A 17,949-nucleotide genomic window follows, 5' to 3' on the forward strand; every position below is an offset into this window, starting at 1 on the left:
GCAAAGTGTAACATTCAGTGCAGTACTGAAGCACAAAGAGTTTGAGAAAACACCTTTCTTGTAGTATGATGAAGCTGGTGGAATTAAATAAGCTGAATTTGCTGTTTTATTTGCTGTTCCTTTAGTAGATGCTGACCCTTTATGTTTGACACTTTTGCCGCGTGAACTGTTTCTGTTCCTGAACCAATGTTGATGAGACCCATCATTGCTGGCTTTAAGCTTTCATTATTGTGTACGCTGGAAAGTAGGAAACATACCGGAAAACTGTTGTATTGATAAAAAGGCATTCTGTTACCAGAGATCAGTGAAGTGTTTTCTATTTTCTAAGTGTACAATAAAATTAGTTTTTTTATTTTTTATTTAAAGTGATGGAGCGTCAAAGAATTATAAGGAAGCAGCTTATCTTCACAATCTGTCACTTCTTGCTATTCCAGTTTGTTCATTACAATTCAAACAGAAAAAGTCTATATGCAGTCAAGTTGAGTTCGGTTAGAAGAGCAATGCTGTTTATTGGAGTGTTTCATATTTGGTCACTTTGCTGTGATTTTACTTAACCTCTTTTTTTGTTTGTTTTTGCTTTGTTGTGAGCCCTAAGGTTTTGAATTGCTGATGGTATTTTTTGGATGATTGCTGTGTTAAAGGTTTTTAATTTTTTTCAGGTAGTTCATGTATTAAACGTTACATTTGTGGGATAGATTCTTTAAAAATGATTGAAGTTTAATGCATAGTAAGTTTACAGATTGGAAAGCTTTTTATTTTCCCTGTATTTTTATGATTGTAGTTATTAAAACTATTATTAATAATACTTTGCTATTTATATGGACACCCTTTTTTATAAATATAGATTGATTTGATTTGATAAACTGTCCATATTTCTTTCAAAAAAAAAAAAAAAAGCATGACCAGAATTTTTTTTATTTTTAAGTGTGTCAGTGTGATTACCATTCAGTAGGAAAATTATCTGGCCATTTTACCCTGTCCATTCACCTTTTGTGCTCCATTACAATAAAAGTCACCAGCAATTAAAATAGGACAATGTGGTAGTTTATACATTGAAAGAAAATATGCCCAGCATCATCTATTGATGTTGTGTTGATGTTAGTGATTCACACATAAATCAGTTATCAGTCTGCCATGTTGAGGAGAATGCAAAATACAGAATCACTCATCTTTTCTCTCATTGTGTGTGCATTTTACAGGAATCTTTCTATAGCTGGATTCTGCAGTGTCTTATTTCTGTACAGAACTATTTCCCTCTTACATTCTCTGTAATTGATTTTTGATCAATTTTGATGTGCAAGACAATAAAGAGCTGAATGAATATGTATTCTTTAAGTAAAAAGTGTGATTTTTTTTTATTAGTTGTTGAATACATTTAATTTAGTTTGACCCATTGACCAAATAAATTATATATATATTTCACAAATGCACGTTTTCTCAAATTACAATAATAATAATTAAAAAAAAACCTTTTTACATGCTTTTTATGATTCTTCCCAGTTGTTTTAACTCATTTAGAAATATTATAAACAGCAAAATCAATAATAATAAAAAATCCTACATTAATTTTTTTTTACCGGTAAAGTGATATTATACAATAAAAAAAGACTGTTATTGTCTAAAAAGCAAACAAAAAATGTAAGACTTACATTAACAAAGGTCATGCTTTAATAATAATGATACAATGTTGTAGATGTTTGATTTCTTAAATAAGCTTAACTAAGCTTAACATCGTTTAGTTCACAAAAATAAACATATTCATAACCAGAGAATTCAACACACACCAGAATGGCGTTTCCAAGATGACGTGCGTAGCGTCGTCACCGGTAGTCCCACAATTCAACTCGGCGCGCGAAAGCTGACGGAGGAGGTAAACAACAGAGGAGTGCAGACCTACACGGAACAAACAATGAGCAAAAAAGACAGTGCAGGTACGCGATGCTTCTTTTTCTTACACTAGTGGACATGTTATGCCTTCGTTTGCTTGTGATTTCATAAATGATAATGCACAACGCTACAATACAATAATCAGCTGTAAAGTTACAACTTACTGCATCAGATTTCCTCCTTCGTGTCACACTCAGGGGTCGCTCAGATCCTCGCTTACCTGAATGTGAAAAACAGACCCTTCAGTGCTCAGGATGTCTTTACAAACCTACAGAAGCAGTGTGGTCTGGGTAAAACGGTAAATAGCAACATTACATGTAAGATTATTTAACACTTTCGACCAGTTCAGCTTTGACGTCCAGTAATGTCCAGGAGCTAAGAAAGTGAACTTACAAGAGCTCTTTGAGGTTCTCGCCGTTTGCGTTAAATGTGATCATTTAATATTACAGTTTGTATACAGAGTGTATTATATGGATTGGTTTTATGATGTTAAACGCCTTTATTTTCTCTGCACGTAACTTACGCAGGCTGTGGTCAAAGCAATGGAGCAGCTGGCCCAGGAGGGAAAAATTCAAGAGAAAGTCTATGGGAAGCAGAAGATCTACTTTGCAGATCAGGTTGATCTGATTCCTCATTTAATATAATCGGATGGAGATGATTTGCTTTTAATATTAAGAGAACCGGTGGTGTTGGTTAATCAGCCTTTCAATCTCTTCAGTCTCAGTTTGCGGATGTGAGTGATGCTGAACTTAAGAAGATGGATGCTCGTATTGCGGAAATCGGCAATGAAGTACAGACCATATCACAGAGCTGCAGGCAGCTGGATACAGGTGTGCACTCAGCATGCACTGCTGGGTAAAGATATGTTGGTTGAACTTGTGCACAGAGTGTTTGTATTTGATAGAAAGTTCATGGTTTTGTCGTCAGAACTGAAGGAGCTGAACAGCTCATTAACCACAGCGGAGATGAAGGCACAGATCCAGGAGCTGCAGGCGGAGTGCTCTGGGTACAGAGAGAGGCTGGAGGAAATCAAGTCCGCTAAAAACCATGTGACCCCTGAGGAGAGGCAGAAGGTTCGAAATCACTGCATTCTTTGAAATTTTTTTTTTTTTATCCTGGCACCAAAACCAAGTGTTAACGTTTACCAGCCCTGTGCATGATTAATGAACACAAAATGTAATGTTGAATAAATGACCGTTCATCCACCGACATGAATCTCTCCCACACTGCCCATGGGCCATTCTTACTGTTGAGCCCTGTACATTAAATTGCTTTTTGTAAGCAATGCAAAAAGACTTATATTCTAGCATCTCTGGAATATGTTTGATTCATTAGGTGAAGTTTATACATTTAATGTGGCTGTCCTGGGGCAGTCAGTAGTACATTATGCTTGTTTATGTTGCTGACAAATGTATTTCTTGCCCCTCAGGTTTACAAGGAGAGAGAGACTTATGTGAAGGAGTGGAGGAAGAGGAAAAGACTGGTAATGATCCGTAAAAACATTTATTCACAACTTCAGATTCTGCCCAGGAGACAAAATGTCAGCTTATTTTAAATGATACAGCTGTAAGGCATGCCTTTATGAGAATGCATTCATTTCAGATTTATCTTTGTGTCCTCAACACCATGGTTTATTTTTGTATGAATGGAAACAGCTCTTGCACATTATATTTTTTGCACTATATTTATTAAGTCATGATATGAAAAGAACCAAGTGCAGCTTTTACATTTACATTTAATCATTTAGCAGACGCTTTTATCCAAAGCGACTTACAAATGAGAACAATAGAAGCAGTCAGGTCAACAAGGGAACAACAACAGTATACAAGTGCCATGACAAGTCTCAGTTAGTCTAGTATAGAACGCATAGGTAGTTTTTTTTTTTTTCTTTTTTTAATTAAAAGACAAGAAAAGAAAAAGTGCTAGTGTTAGTTGGTTAAGTGCAGGCGAAAAAGATGAGTCTTTAGCCGTTTCTTGAAAATGAGTAAAGACTCAGCTGTACGAATTGAGATTGAGAGGTCATTCCACCAGCTGGGCACAGTCCAGGAAAAGGTCCTTGAGAGTGATTTTGAACTTCTTTGGGATGGTACCACAAGGCGTCTATCACTTGCAGAGCGCAAACTTCTGGAGGGCACATAAGATTTAACCAATGAGTTTAGGTAAGTTGGTGCCGTGCCAGTGGTCGTCTTGTAGGCTAGCATCAGTACCTTGAATTTGATGCGAGCAGCTACTGGTAGCCAGTGTAACCTGATGAGGAGAGGAGTAACGTGAGCTTTTTTTGGCTCATTGAAGACAACCCTCGCTGCTGCATTCTGGATCAATTGCAGAGGCTTGACAGTACATGCAGGAAGGCCCGCCAGGAGAGCATTACAATAGTCCAGTCTGGAGAGAACAAGAGCTTGGACAAGAAGTTGGGTTGCTTTCTCTGACAGGAAGGGTCTAATCTTCTTAATGTTGTATAAGGCAAACCTGCAGGACCGGGTAGTTGTAGCAATGTGGTCTGTGAAGCTTAACTGATGATCCATCACAACTCCTAGGTTTCTAGCTGTCCTCGAAGGAGTAATGGTTGATGAGCCCAGCTGTATAGAGAAGTTGTGATGAAGCAATGGGTTAGCTGGAATCACCAGGAGTTCTGTCTTCGTAATGTTAAGCTGAAGGTGATTGTCATTCATCCAGCTAGAGATGTCACTCAGACAGGCTGAAATGCGAGCAGCTACCGTCGGGTCATCTGGTTGGAATGAGAGGTAAAGTTGGGTGTCATCAGCGTAGCAGTGATAAGAAAAGCCATGCTTCTGAATGACAGATCCTAATGATGTCATGTAGATTGAGAAGAGAAGTGGTCCAAGTACTGAGCCTTGAGGAACCCCAGTAGCAAGGTGGTGTGACTTTGAAACATCACCCCTCCAAGACACACTGAAGGATCTGTCAGAGAGGTAGGACTTAACCCACAGGAGTGCTGTTCCAGAGATACCCATCTTTCTGAGGGTGGACAGGAGAATCTGGTGATTAACAGTGTCAAAAGCAGCAGAAATGTCCAGTAAGATGAGTACCGAGGATTTTGAAGCTGCTCTTGCTAGTCGCAGGGCCTCAGTAACCGAGAGCAGAGCAGTCTCAGTTGAGTGGCCACTTTTGAAGCCAGATTGGTTGCTGTCCAGGAGGTTGTTCTGTACAAGGAACATAGAAAACTGGTTGTACACAGCTCGCTCAAGTGTCTTTGCAATGAATGGAAGAAGGGATACCGGTCTGTAGTTTTCAAGAAGCGCTGGATTTAGAGATGGTTTCTTGAGCAGTGGGCTTACCCGAGCCTGCTTGAATGCTGAGGGAAATGTTCCAGAGTGAAAAGAAGAGTTGATAACGTGAGTAAGCGAAGGTATGACTGAAGAAGAGATCGCTTGAAGGAGGTGAGTGGGGATCGGATCAAGTGGACAAGTAGTAGGATGATTGGACAGGAGAAGTTTGGAGACGTCCATCTCTGAGAGTGGGGAGAAGGAGGAGAAAGAGTGTGCGTCGGTCATTGTGAAGTTGTCCTCAGTCTGCGGTGTGGAGAATTGGTCGCTGATGGATCTTGTCTTTTAATTCATCTCTTTACCTGGCAGGTTACTGATATGGTTGAAGCTATTTTGGAGGGGTACCCAAAGAGCAAGAAACAGTTTCTGGTGAGTCATTTCATTAGAAATGGTTATCTTTTGACAGCCAATCCCCTTATAAGTAACATTTACTTGAAGTACCCCTTGATATTTGACGTTAATTTCAATTACAACACATTTGCTTGTTCACGATTCATGTTCACGTCATGATAAGCAAGTAAATAGATTGTGAATTTTTAACTCGTTTCAACCCTTATCACAAAAATGAAGAAATATGTTACTGATGTAAATTACAAATGTAATGTAAAATGAATGTTTGATGATAATCGTAATTTTTACACTACACTAACAATACTGATGTCTTCACTTTTTGACGATCACGGTTTAATTTTGCCTTAATGCTATTGAAATGCTGCAAATTTCTGGCCACAAAAATATTGGAATTCATGTGACTGTAAATAAAGTGAATTTAGCTCAAGTGGGGTTACTAAATGCACATTAAAATTGCAGCACAGGCTGAGCTGAAGTTTTAATTTTACATTGGATATTACCAATTATTAGCTTTTCATCAACTTACAAAAAGAAAAAATATATATATATTTCTGTTCACAGAAAACCTTTTTTTCATTTGTTTTTTTATTGTCAATGTTGCATAACTGAGTCTTTCCTCTACATCTTGTGTTTGAAATCAGGAGGAGGCTGGGATTGAAACAGATGAGGACTATAAAGTGACAATGCCCAACATCTGATGGAGGACTCACTGAATAAATGCAGATGCCGCCAACATTGTTGCCGGGACACCTAACCTTTGGGAAGGTTGGAAAGTAAAGTAGAGGATTCTTGTTAACAACGAATCCTATTTATACAATTGTTGCGAGAGAGAACAAACAAGCTGTAAATAAGTTTGAACATTGTTTATTTTTCAATTAAAAAAAATTATACTGATACAAAAATATTTCAACCAGACTGTTCCATTGAAGTCAGAAATGCAGAAGCACAGAGTCTAGTATAGTAGTTCAGCACGACGTAGTCTCGTTCTGTGAGCTGGCATTTCGCTCCACTTTATGGCTTGAGTTCTAAAGACGTCCCTTATTCCAGCACAGGTCAAACAGTTGATTGTACAATCATCTGTTATTTAAAAAAAGATCTCAATACCTAATAGTGTCCTGAGTAGACTTCGATTCTAATTTTCATTATGTCTTGATTAACATGAATTAAAAATATAAATAGAATTGGGCGGTCACACCAAGTGAAGCTGCTGCCATGCACGGATGCGACTGTGTCTTCACTGATAGCTTATGCAGCACAAAAAAATACAACATAAATGTAGAATAAAACATGATTGCACTACACGCAGCTGAACAACAACTGACATAACATGACAAACAAGAGGTTTATCTTCTATTATTTGTGCATAGACACTGCAATCTTTGGACACACTTCCCAAGGAAAGTGGCTTAAGAGGAACAAAGATGGCTCAGCATTGCCTAACTTTAATTATATTAAAGCATGAGGGACAGCTGTTTTTGGATGTAAAAACCAACTGACAGTGATACATCACAGTGTAACTAGACATTTTGGCTCCCCTTTCCAGCACTAAGGCTGTTCGGAAAAGGTGAAAATGTAGTTGTGCTTTGGAAAATGACTTGAACATGAGGTATAGATGATAACTGAATGCAACATACCAAGCTTAATCATTCAAAGGCAGCTTCTGGTTTATCATGCAGCAAATTGAGACACATCTGTGTGTTCAACAACATCACCTAAATAGAACTTAAACATTCTTTCATTTCTAAACCAGCTGAAGATGTGGAAGGAAACAGAGTATGCAATCGCAAACATCTTGGAACAGATTATTACCTTCCAAATTATTAGCTAGAAAATGACAGATCTGACTGAATTATTGCAGTTCCACATTTTTTGATTGGAATCATTGCCATTAACACTATATCAGTCGATACTTGAGCCAGCGCTGCTGTGTCTCTTCAGAGTTCTTGAATGCACCACGGTCCATTAGAGAGACTGTTCTTGAATGAGATAATGGCCTGAGAGACAGACAGACGTCAGACATACAGATCGACAGCTTCAGTACAGCTGACCGTTCACTTGCTGCAGCACAGTCACCACAAACTCTCTCAGCGTCTGTCAACAATACAGAAAAACACGGTCAGTCTGGGAGTTGTCAGTGTTTATCTAAGCCTGTGTATGTGACAGACTGAAAAACTGAAGCTTGCTGTCTCTTGTGTAGTGATCAGGTTGTCTACATTGGTTGTTTTTAAGGCACGTTTTGCGTGTTTAATGCATTTCCGGGTTGTTTTGTCTTGTTGGTATGAATACATTTGAAGTGCCAGGGTTCCCACTGTCTGGAAAAACCTGGATAGCCTCATTTTAAGTGTAATTGCTAGACTTAGAAAGCCATGTAAATTAATAAAATCCTTCTGAATCCTTATCCAGTAAATCACAAACAACTGGAAAACTCATGAGGCCTTTAAATATTGTTGTGGACCTTAGAGTAAAAAAAAGCTGAGAACAGCAACATAGCAGATAATTCAGGTATGAACGTCTTGAATGCATGAGCATGTGCATGCATGCTACCTGGGGCTTGCAGTGTTCCTCGATCCAGCTGAAGATGCAAGCAGAGAGCTCCTGAAAGCTGTTGACTGACACCGAGGCACTGAAGGACTGGAACAGAGAATCCATGATGCTCTGAAACACACTGAACTTCACCTGATCTGAAACCTGCTCGCTGCCCTGCTGAGGGTTATTCTGATGGGCCTTCACAATGTGCTCATAGTTCCTGAAACAAACCCCACAAAGCGTCCATTAGAGACACAGTATCTAAGAATCATCTTCCTCTTAAAGGGTGTTATCTTTCTTGGCAGAAGAGAGACAGTGTCAGATAAAACCCTTTGATAACAACCCTGTAGGGGAATAAGTGGAACTACATTTGTCCACTTAAGCAGTTCAAATGTTTTTGGCCCCCCTTTAAATAGCCGACCACTCACGTTTTCATAATTTTCAACGCCATCACCTCCTTCCTAAGAGTGGAAACATCCTCTTCCTGTTTCTTCTTTTCTTTGTGGAGAAACTGAATGTAGTCGATTGCTGCAAACACACACCAAAGTCACTAAGCGTTTCCATTCCAGAGTTAAAGACATGTGACGAGGAAATCTAAAGAGATAATGAAGGTTCTCACTCTTCTGCAGGACTGTAGCTTTACTTATCTTCTGTGTGGCCATAGCAAAGTCTGACTGCTGCAGGCATGTAGGCACTATAGACTGCAGGTCATCATAGCCTTTCTGTGGGACAGAGATCCATACAGACACATTTGAGCGACAGAAGTAGAATGCTAGAAGCACGGCACTGTTCTCTTTTATACACCGTCCAGTGTTTACAGGATCACATAGTGACCCAGTTCCCAATAAATTCTGCTCCACATGAACTCATCTCTGCATGTTTTGGGTTGCTTGCAATTTGGGAACACCACATGTGCTGACCAATTTCACAAATTTGTAATGAAAAGCGCTCTAAAACCAGCTTTTGTCAGCAAAAGAAGCTTTAAAGGATCCCTGTGATGGCAATTTATTTACTTCCACCAAAACTAAAGATTGACGATGGATTATTATTATTATTATTTCCATATTGTTGAAAAAAGGTGTTTGGCCAAATTGAGCAGCTCTACAAACAAGCATAACAAGCTGAAAAAAAACATTTTTCATCAGGGAAAATATTTAATAAAAATAATTAGCAATTTCCCCCCACAAATTGTGCAGACCTATGTTGACAATCTACTTCTTTTTGGCTTTTTATTTATTAATTTTTTCATTAAAAATAGTATGAAATGGTTAAATTGAACAAAATACAGACATCTTTGGCAGTTACATTTCATCTTGCAGCATGTCAAGTTAAACATATTTAAAAAAAAAAAAAAAAAGCATCTCATGACACTTCCATTTCATTGCATCAGATGGAACTGCAATGCTGCCGCCCTGAACTGAAAACCACAGAGCACCCAAGTTAACACCCAGAATACCACCATAACCTACTGTAATACTACAAATGGAATATTCTGAAGTTTGAATGTAATCAAGTCAAGTAATTACTGTGCTTTTATGACTGATTATTGCTGTCACTTATGTAAGCTTCTATATTTTCAGTCTTCCTTTTCCCTAAAACAATTTGCTCTTCTCACTCTTACCTTGATGGCATCTCTGCGTTTCTGCTCTGCCTGTGTGTGTGCCTGTCTTCTCCGGTCTTTATACGACTCCTTATAGGGCGTCTCATGTCTGTTATCACTGTCTTCATCATCTAAACCAAAGGGATGAACCATATGTTAGCAGACTGTATCTTGATGTCTGTCTTTAAAGTTGCAATAATCAACACATATTTTCTTTTATAATTGTGACATAGTGTAGTGTGACATCATTGAGGAAGAGAACAATATAGGTCATGGACTTGGTTCTTTGCATCAGAGGCAGATGACTGTGAGCCTGCAGGAGCAGGGATTAAATGCTTGGAAGAGTCTGGCATACGAATGCATGGATTTAATTGTTCACAATTAGATCTAACACATGCATTTTAGAAAACAGACGGCTGAATTTTTTCTTTCATGACAGGGCAACGATGACCATTTTAGAGTAAAGTTATTAAGTAATGGCCATGTTTGATATTAGATTAATTGAGATTAGTAAATCACCTGTGTTTGGTACTGAAGAGGCACTTGTGGATCCAATGCTGTTGGCTCTTGACACCAAACTTCCTTTGTGAGCACTCTCGGCAAAGAAACCTAATGATATGGACATATGTATTAAGTATAAATATATAAACTTGTGTACATTTTTGGTTACTTTTGGTTTACTTTTACAACATCTGACAGCACAAAATAGTTTCAGCTTTGTCAAGTCCACCCTTTGGGTTAATTATATTTTTTATAACTGCATATCTAACCTTTGTCTTGGCATATAAGCTAGACAAAAAAAAAACAGTAATTGAGTTTTTCAGTAATATTTAATAGCTCAGGCACTCACTGTGATCGAAGCCGTTGTCGCTGAAGGTGCCGTCCGTCTGCTGAGACATGGTGACCAGTGATGTAAAAAAAAGACAGACAAGAACAGTCAAAGCCAGCCAGACTAAACATCCAGAGACCAGCAGCCAAAAACATACACAAACTGAGGCTGACCTGTCCTGCCTTACCTTTATCTGGGACACCTCTAACGCCCCACTGTGATGTGCCCCAAATAACCCCTTTAAAAGGTGACATTTAATCTGCATACATAATCAGTAATTGAATTGTAAAAAATGTAAAGGGGGATTGTGGGACAGGGGATCCTGTGATTACAAATGACTACAAACTTTTTTTTTTTTAAATAAAATAAATAAAAAGCTTTATAAAGTGATCTATGGTTTATGAGCTGTTATATATATATAGGGGGGGGGGGGTCTTCACAATGTTGGTTAAACCAATGGAAGCACACACACACAATCTCTGTGCATCTGTGTGCCAAATGACCTAAATGATGCCCCTTGTGTGTTGACAAAAAATTATAGAATATTTTGGGGGGTATTTTATTTTTGTCAATAACGATAATTAATATTCTGCTGAGTGCTGAAATATCTATTTTAATCTGTTTTAATTAACAATTCACTGAATCCTTTAATCAAACAATGCTTTCAAAATGGCTGATTCAATTAATCAAAGCAAACTGGCTGTTTATGAATGGCTCACTGAATAATTGGCTCACTTGATTCCTTCAAAAAGAGATTCATTCGTGAAAGAAACACTGCATGCTCTGAGACACACGGAAGATCTGCTCCAGGTTTGTTTGTATTTAATTTGCAAAACAGGAAAAAAGACTAAATTTGTCTGTAACTCACTCACTTAACTTATAGTCTGTTGAGCAGCTGTATAAAATGAATAGAACATTTGCGATCATGCACATGCCGAGATTAACTAAATAGACTAAAGATAACAATAAAGCAAAAAAATCACAGGGATATTTATATTTTTATTATTTTATTTATAAAGGCATTCTAACTTTATTCTAAATAGACTTCATCATGCAATGAATGCTTTTGTTCTCGTATGTTTTCATTTTTGTTTGTTTTATCCACACTTTATAACAGTGGCATAGGCAGATTTTTAGCATAGGCACCCATTGCTATTGACATACCTAAACTGTATGAACCGGTGTTACGAGATTTTTGGTTTCAGTGGGCGGATCACACATGGATATTCATGAGTTTCCTTGACGTGCGCGTGGAACGGAGAATTTCCGTTTACGCTCCTTGTATCTCCGCAGGTTTAGTGAAATACTTAAAAAAAATGTAAATATATTTACAACATTCCTAAACTACATTTGTTCATCATTCAGTAACGGTTTATAATGTTTTTATTAGTTTGCACATCCAGTCGTCTCTGTTTGAATGATCGCAGACATGCACTTAAGCTAGTTGTAACTTACTTTGATTTCAGTTCGTTGTGCTGTAGCTTGCAATGATTAAAACTGTGTCTGTTGTTAGTTGTTATCATTTGAGTACAACAGCTGAAATAAACTTGTATTTATGGCTGGTTTTTATCTGTCCTGCATAGTGTGCTTGCTCTGAAACTGTTAGGCTTAGGCTATTTGCAAAAATGAATGGGAATCTTAAACCACACACACAATCCAATTTTGGATTAAACCAAATTGTATGGACAAAAGATTAAAAAGTAGCCTACTTTTTGTACATTGTAAAATAAGAAAACAAATACTTCACTGCATTTTATGGAATGGAATAAGAAACTAATTTCATGTTAAAAATAATTTTATTAACATGTTCACAAGTGCGCTTGTTTTGATATGATACAACACTGTTCTAAGGATTTAGAACAATTTACACTTTAAAATAAAGATTTTTCCCCCTGTGATGTCAGATCTCAACTTCAGTTTCTCATTATCTTTCAGGGATCATTCTTATATGCTGATTTGTTGCACAAGAAACATTTCTGATTAGTATCACAGCTGAAAATGGTTGTTCTGCTTAATGAAGTGTGGAAACCATTAAACATTATAAATTTCTTTAGTTGGATAGTTGCATAGTTGGATCTTGGAAACCTGTGTAGCTGTAATCATCCAGGTGTTCTGGGATTTTTGGTTTCACTGTGCAAATGGAACCTTAAACTTTGTGATAATCTTTACTGGTAAATGTACTTTTTTTTTGTAAAAATGTTTAACTGTTTTACATTGGAAACATGAAAAAAAGAAAGAACTTTCAGCAATATGTTTTTGCAGCAGTTTATGATTGTATCATAGTTTACAACTAGAAGACAATTCATAACCAGACAACATGGAGAATGTTGAACGGGAAGTTGAAACACAGATCATCACACCAGAGAAATAAAATATAAATATATATTCACGAAATGATAAACAAATGTAGTTTGTGCAATGCTGTAAATATACAAATAGTATACATACAGTATATATATATATTTACGGCGTTGCACAAACTACATTTGTTTATCATTTCGTGCAGTCGTCCCCGACTGAATGATTGCAGGCATTATTTGTGTAATGTTAAGATAAGGCTCAGCAAACTTCAGCAACATATATATATATATATATATATATATATATAGCATTAAACCTGTTGAGATGCAGTGAGCCTGAACTGAAATTCTCAGTTTCACCTCCACGTGCATGTCCGGGAAACTCATGAATATTCATGTGGCCCCGCCCACTGAAACCAATGAACTAGAAAGTTGAAAATCTTGTAACACCACAAAACACAAAAGTTCACTGCAGAGCTAGACAAGACAAGCATTTAACTTCTGCTTTTCGTTTTGCTAAGACCCTTCTACCTCTGCTGGGATGTTTAGAGCCCTTTAAAGCTTATTTAAACTACATTTGGGAAGTTCAAACTCAGTGACAGCATAGAAGTCCATTATATGGAGAGAAATCCTGAAATGTTTTCCTCAAAAAACATATTTTCTTTATGGCTGAAGAAAGAAAGACATGAACATCTTGGATGACAAGGGGGTGAGTATGCCTATATTATCTGTGAATTTTTGTTCTGGAAGTGAACTAGTCCACTCCTTGTATCTCAGTCAGTTCACCAGAAAGTGACAGTAAAAGGTAAAAACTCATCAGCTGTTATAGGTTTCCGCATCTGAAGCCGCATATTCTCTCAGGGTGTACCCACAATAGGCCTCTTTGAACCGTACTCGAGCGCATTTGACTAGTGTGAGCGTTCCGCGGTTCGTTTAGCCATCCCCGACCCGGTTGGAAGTGGTGGGCCGGGCATGCAGTGTGAGCGATACCCGTGCCGGAACACGGAACAGATACTGGCTGCATCCGAAAACTGAAAAATGCTGCCTTTGAAGGGACGCATTCCAAGATTGTGAGGCATCAAGACACCTCCGAATTCAATGTTAGCTTCACTTCCTGTCTCCTGAGATGCCTTCATCTGGCCGATTTTTGAAGGCAGCATAGATGTATCCTTCGCTGCCTTTGATATCCCACAATCCTTAGTGTTACATTCTGTGAGAGTTAAGCAAAAAAATAAAGATGGCGTCTGAAAGTTGTGGTCGGTGGTCAGTTTGTGTGTAAATGTATGTTTCTGATCATCGTTTTCCACTTTTGATGTCATTTCTATCGAGAAATCAATATTGCAGTAATGAAATATCCACTTGGTTATCACCAAAGCTCTATATATTTTGCTGTAGATCATTAAACCATTACACTGCCTCAGAAGCCTGTCCAAAATCAGTTTCGTGAGGTGTCTTCGTGCAAAAACAAAGTCATTGCCTGATACGACAGCGAGGCAGTAAGTCACCTGCCTAAGTTTTCGGATGCAGCGACTGTTTCTGTGTGCGCTACTGTCATCATTACGACCGCAAACATATTCTATTACTGCTACTACTACACTACTCTTTTCTTTTTTATTTTATATTTTAATTCAATCAAGTATATTTAGGTTTATAATGGCTGGTTCTTACTATGATGAACAGGAAAAATTTGCTATAAAGCTGCTAATTATTTAATTAACGTCAGCTGCCTCCGCAATCATTCTCTGATACACGCGTGGGAAAATCAAAGCACAAAGTAAATTATAAATGAATTATTCGGCAGAATATTAGCCAGCGGGGGTCGTCTCTGAGTGTGAGTACACCCTCAGAGACGACGAGATGTACGAATCTTCATATGCTGATAACGGTGTATAACGGTTTTAATTTAGCCTACTCAATATTTCTCTTGTGGCCGTCAATAGGCTACTGAAGAGAAAGAGAGAGAGAAGACACATAGGTCTATGTTGTGTTAAACTTTTTTTTTTTTTTTTGAAGGTCAGTGCTTGAAATTAAGCTGCTCTTAATTTTCACTGACGATTTCAGTGTTAATAATTGTAATTATAGGTCTATAATTAATGATATAATAAACATGATCTGAAAAATCTTTTTTTTTTTAAATAATCAATGAGTAGTAATAGCCTACCTCGCAGCGCATCGGTTTTTGCGGCGAGTATCTAAGAAATTATTGCGGGGCAAATTAATTGTAATATTAATTTAATAATAGAAGTAACCTTAATAACATATAATAATAAATAGTGTATATATATATATATATATATATATATATATATATATATATATATATATATATATATATATATATATATATACACTATTTTATATATATAGGGGAGAGCAGGGGCGAAAGTACCATTTTTCAGAAAAAACATCATTTTAAAAGATCATGTTGTAGACAGAGATATGTTTCTGCTGTGGCCAGTAACTCAGAAGTGTGATCTATCAATACCAAGACTTCAGTATAATTTCACTTTGAACATAAGTTGCACATTGTTACTTTCGACCCCATCGGTTGGGACGAAAGTAACACAACAATATAAGCTAGATTTTTTTATGTTACTCTTATTTTTCTTAAGTATACCTGATTGTGACCTTGTTAATATGTAACTGCTAACATATTTTGTCCTTTATCTTTGCAAAAAAAATATTAAATTACATCTTCATATTTTCATTTTAAATTTAAGTCTCATCACATGTCTCAAAACCTGACTGTATTTTTTTATTGTCAATTTCAATGTATTTTTATTAAAAAAAAAATTATTCAACAGAATGTACAATATAAAAATGTAATTACATTAGCATAATAAAAAAAACCTCTACATAATGTAACACTAGGCCTATTTATGTTTCCATCCAGTTGTTTTTATGAATAAATTGAAAATGTGCATTAAAACATCTGGAAACACTGCAAATTCATAGGTGGAGGTGTAAAGGTTAAGATATGGCTAAAACCTAAATATAAATGCGATGTAGCAGCTGCCCAGAGAGTGATGTTCCTCTATGTCCAGAAACGCCCTCTCAAAAACATTTGGATAAAACCAGACCTCTGTCTGTCTTTCTGACCCTCACTCAGACATGTTCTTTTGGTATAATATGACATAAACATTTGTAAGAAATGATGCAAGATGCAGAAAGTCACAATATAGCATGCACTGGAACAAAATAAATACTTTTTGTCACTGTAGCGGGACAAAAGTAACAATCGTTACTTTCGTCCCAACAGGAACTCCTGACATTTAAACTCAATTTAATTTTATACTAAAAAACTTTGATAATGCAAACTTTAGGATGTGTTAAAGCACTAAATAACCTGTATATTGATCATTACTGTGACACATGAAACAAGAAAAACAACACGACTAATTTAAAAAAATTACCGCTTCAATAATTTACTTTTTGTACTCGAAAACAGTTTTACCGACCTAACTGCGGGAAATGATGAGGAAATCACGTGATATTTCTCAGCTCCGTCAAGGATTGCATGCTGAATATGCTGTCATAGCTGGGAATGCAAATGCAGAAAGAGGCTCAGAGAACATCGCTTTGTTACTTTCGTCCCACGTTACTTTCGACCCCGCTCTCCCCTATATATATATATATATATATATATATATATATAACTGTATTCAGAAATGTCATGTTTGAGTTTTTTTTATTATTATTTGTTAATTCGTTATTTAAATTAGATATTCTGAAACAGGTGCAGTTAGTCGCCGGCGTCAGTCACAAATCTTTGTGAGAACAACAGCTGGTCTGACTACGCCCCTGCTTCATAATAACAGGAGTGCTAGAGCAGGCCGATCATAATGACTCTGAATGGGACGCATCCCTCGTGCTTGCAGTCTCGCATATCAGCAGAATAAAGTTATGTCAAAGAATGTTTTTAAACTGTAATCAGGTTAATATCATACCTTATTGTGCTGTCTTATTTATAAAGAACGTGTGAAGTTGTTCTTGAAACATTTTGCGCGAAAAATGACTAAAACACTCGTGAGCTTGCAGCTCGTTAATACCGTTATTCAGTTTAATAAATTATTATACGTAGAGAATATTAATACTTAATTTGTCTGATAAGTTTTACATTATGCACAACATTATTAATCTAAAGGGGATGGTAAGGGGGATGGTGGTTTTACAGAGGGGACGCTTGCCAAATTTTCTAAAACCATAATAGCATAATAGCATAAAAGCATAATGTGTCTCCAAACTCTGAGCGACCACATTTTATTATTTATTTTATTCGTTGCATATGAATGCGGCAGTAAGTCTGAATGCACTGGAATATCAGCATAAATATAAAAAGGCACAAACAAAGAGAGCCAGTGAGTCTTGCTGTCTTGGCAGTATTTTGGGGCAACATCTGTCACTTGAATCGAATCCCGTCCTCTAGGGAGTCGACTCGTTTTCGATGCCCGATAATTCTGTCTAGTCTAGTGAGGCAGTTTAAAAACGTTTTGAAACAACCAGAAAGAGTCAATGAAGCGAACAAGCAAGTTAGCTTAGCGGATTCAAGTCTTACACGCCTGTTATAGCTTACATTCTAACATTAACAACATAAATAAGTCCGTTTAAGCGCAGAACCGTTTTCGGCCGCGTTTCTGTAGTGAATTGTTGTCTAATTTACCACTAAAAAACACTGCAATTTAAGGCCACGATAATGTGGGAAGTATGGGTAATTGTTCTTTTGACTTGCTGAACCTTGCAACTAACGTTAACGTTAGCCAGCTGAGCTAGAAAGTGAAACCAACCACTGCAGACCTACACAGATAAACAGTAACACACTTTACGAGGGCGATTTGAGAGGATATGGCTGTTTAAAATCACCGGATCATCTATAACTGAATATTTTTCCTTACTTTGAGCCAGGGATCCTCCGGCGACGCGCTGTTTTCCGTCATTTTGCAATAAACAATGACGGGATGGTACGAGCTGCGCCCCCTACTGGCCATTATCTGTCTGACCTCTAGAGACTCATCCTCCACTCTGTCGCTCTTTCTGCTAACTAATGAAGACTGTGAATTCCGATTAACTCTACAAGTTTATTGTTAATATATTGATGCATTCGATCCATCCATCCATTCCTTTTTTTACTCATTGCATCGTTTATGTATTCGTATAGCCTATACACATATA

The 17,949-nt window shown here is 37.2% G+C and overlaps 2 protein-coding genes across 4 annotated transcripts; one reads left to right on the forward strand and one right to left on the reverse strand.

Moving 5' to 3' along the window:
• The first annotated feature begins 1,779 nt into the window (after positions 1 to 1,779).
• On the forward strand, positions 1,780 to 6,427 carry LOC132149303 (homologous-pairing protein 2 homolog). Its single transcript, XM_059558432.1, has 8 exons — positions 1,780 to 1,931; positions 2,085 to 2,185; positions 2,415 to 2,504; positions 2,606 to 2,717; positions 2,815 to 2,960; positions 3,317 to 3,370; positions 5,484 to 5,543; positions 6,167 to 6,427. The coding sequence occupies exons 1-8, from the start codon at positions 1,910 to 1,912 to the stop codon at positions 6,221 to 6,223; spliced, it is 642 nt and encodes a 213-aa protein (XP_059414415.1). The 5' UTR covers positions 1,780 to 1,909; the 3' UTR covers positions 6,224 to 6,427.
• Positions 6,374 to 17,789, reverse strand: LOC132149302 (max-like protein X). 3 transcript variants are annotated; one of them, XM_059558430.1, is made up of 8 exons: positions 17,673 to 17,789; positions 10,502 to 10,541; positions 10,171 to 10,260; positions 9,673 to 9,782; positions 8,671 to 8,773; positions 8,480 to 8,579; positions 8,070 to 8,271; positions 6,374 to 7,616 (listed from the first exon to the last, which is right to left on the reverse strand). In XM_059558430.1, the coding sequence occupies exons 1-8, from the start codon at positions 17,763 to 17,765 to the stop codon at positions 7,560 to 7,562; spliced, it is 795 nt and encodes a 264-aa protein (XP_059414413.1). In that variant the 5' UTR covers positions 17,766 to 17,789; the 3' UTR covers positions 6,374 to 7,559. The 3 variants fall into 3 exon arrangements, with proteins under 3 accessions (XP_059414413.1, XP_059414414.1, XP_059414412.1); XM_059558431.1 differs by having other exon boundaries at positions 10,502 to 10,538; positions 17,673 to 17,780; XM_059558429.1 differs by having other exon boundaries at positions 10,502 to 10,554; positions 17,671 to 17,780.
• Between the last annotated feature and the right edge of the window lie 160 nt (positions 17,790 to 17,949).

This window comes from Carassius carassius, chromosome 9 (assembly GCF_963082965.1).
Source record: "Carassius carassius chromosome 9, fCarCar2.1, whole genome shotgun sequence".
Taxonomy (NCBI): domain Eukaryota; kingdom Metazoa; phylum Chordata; class Actinopteri; order Cypriniformes; family Cyprinidae; genus Carassius; species Carassius carassius.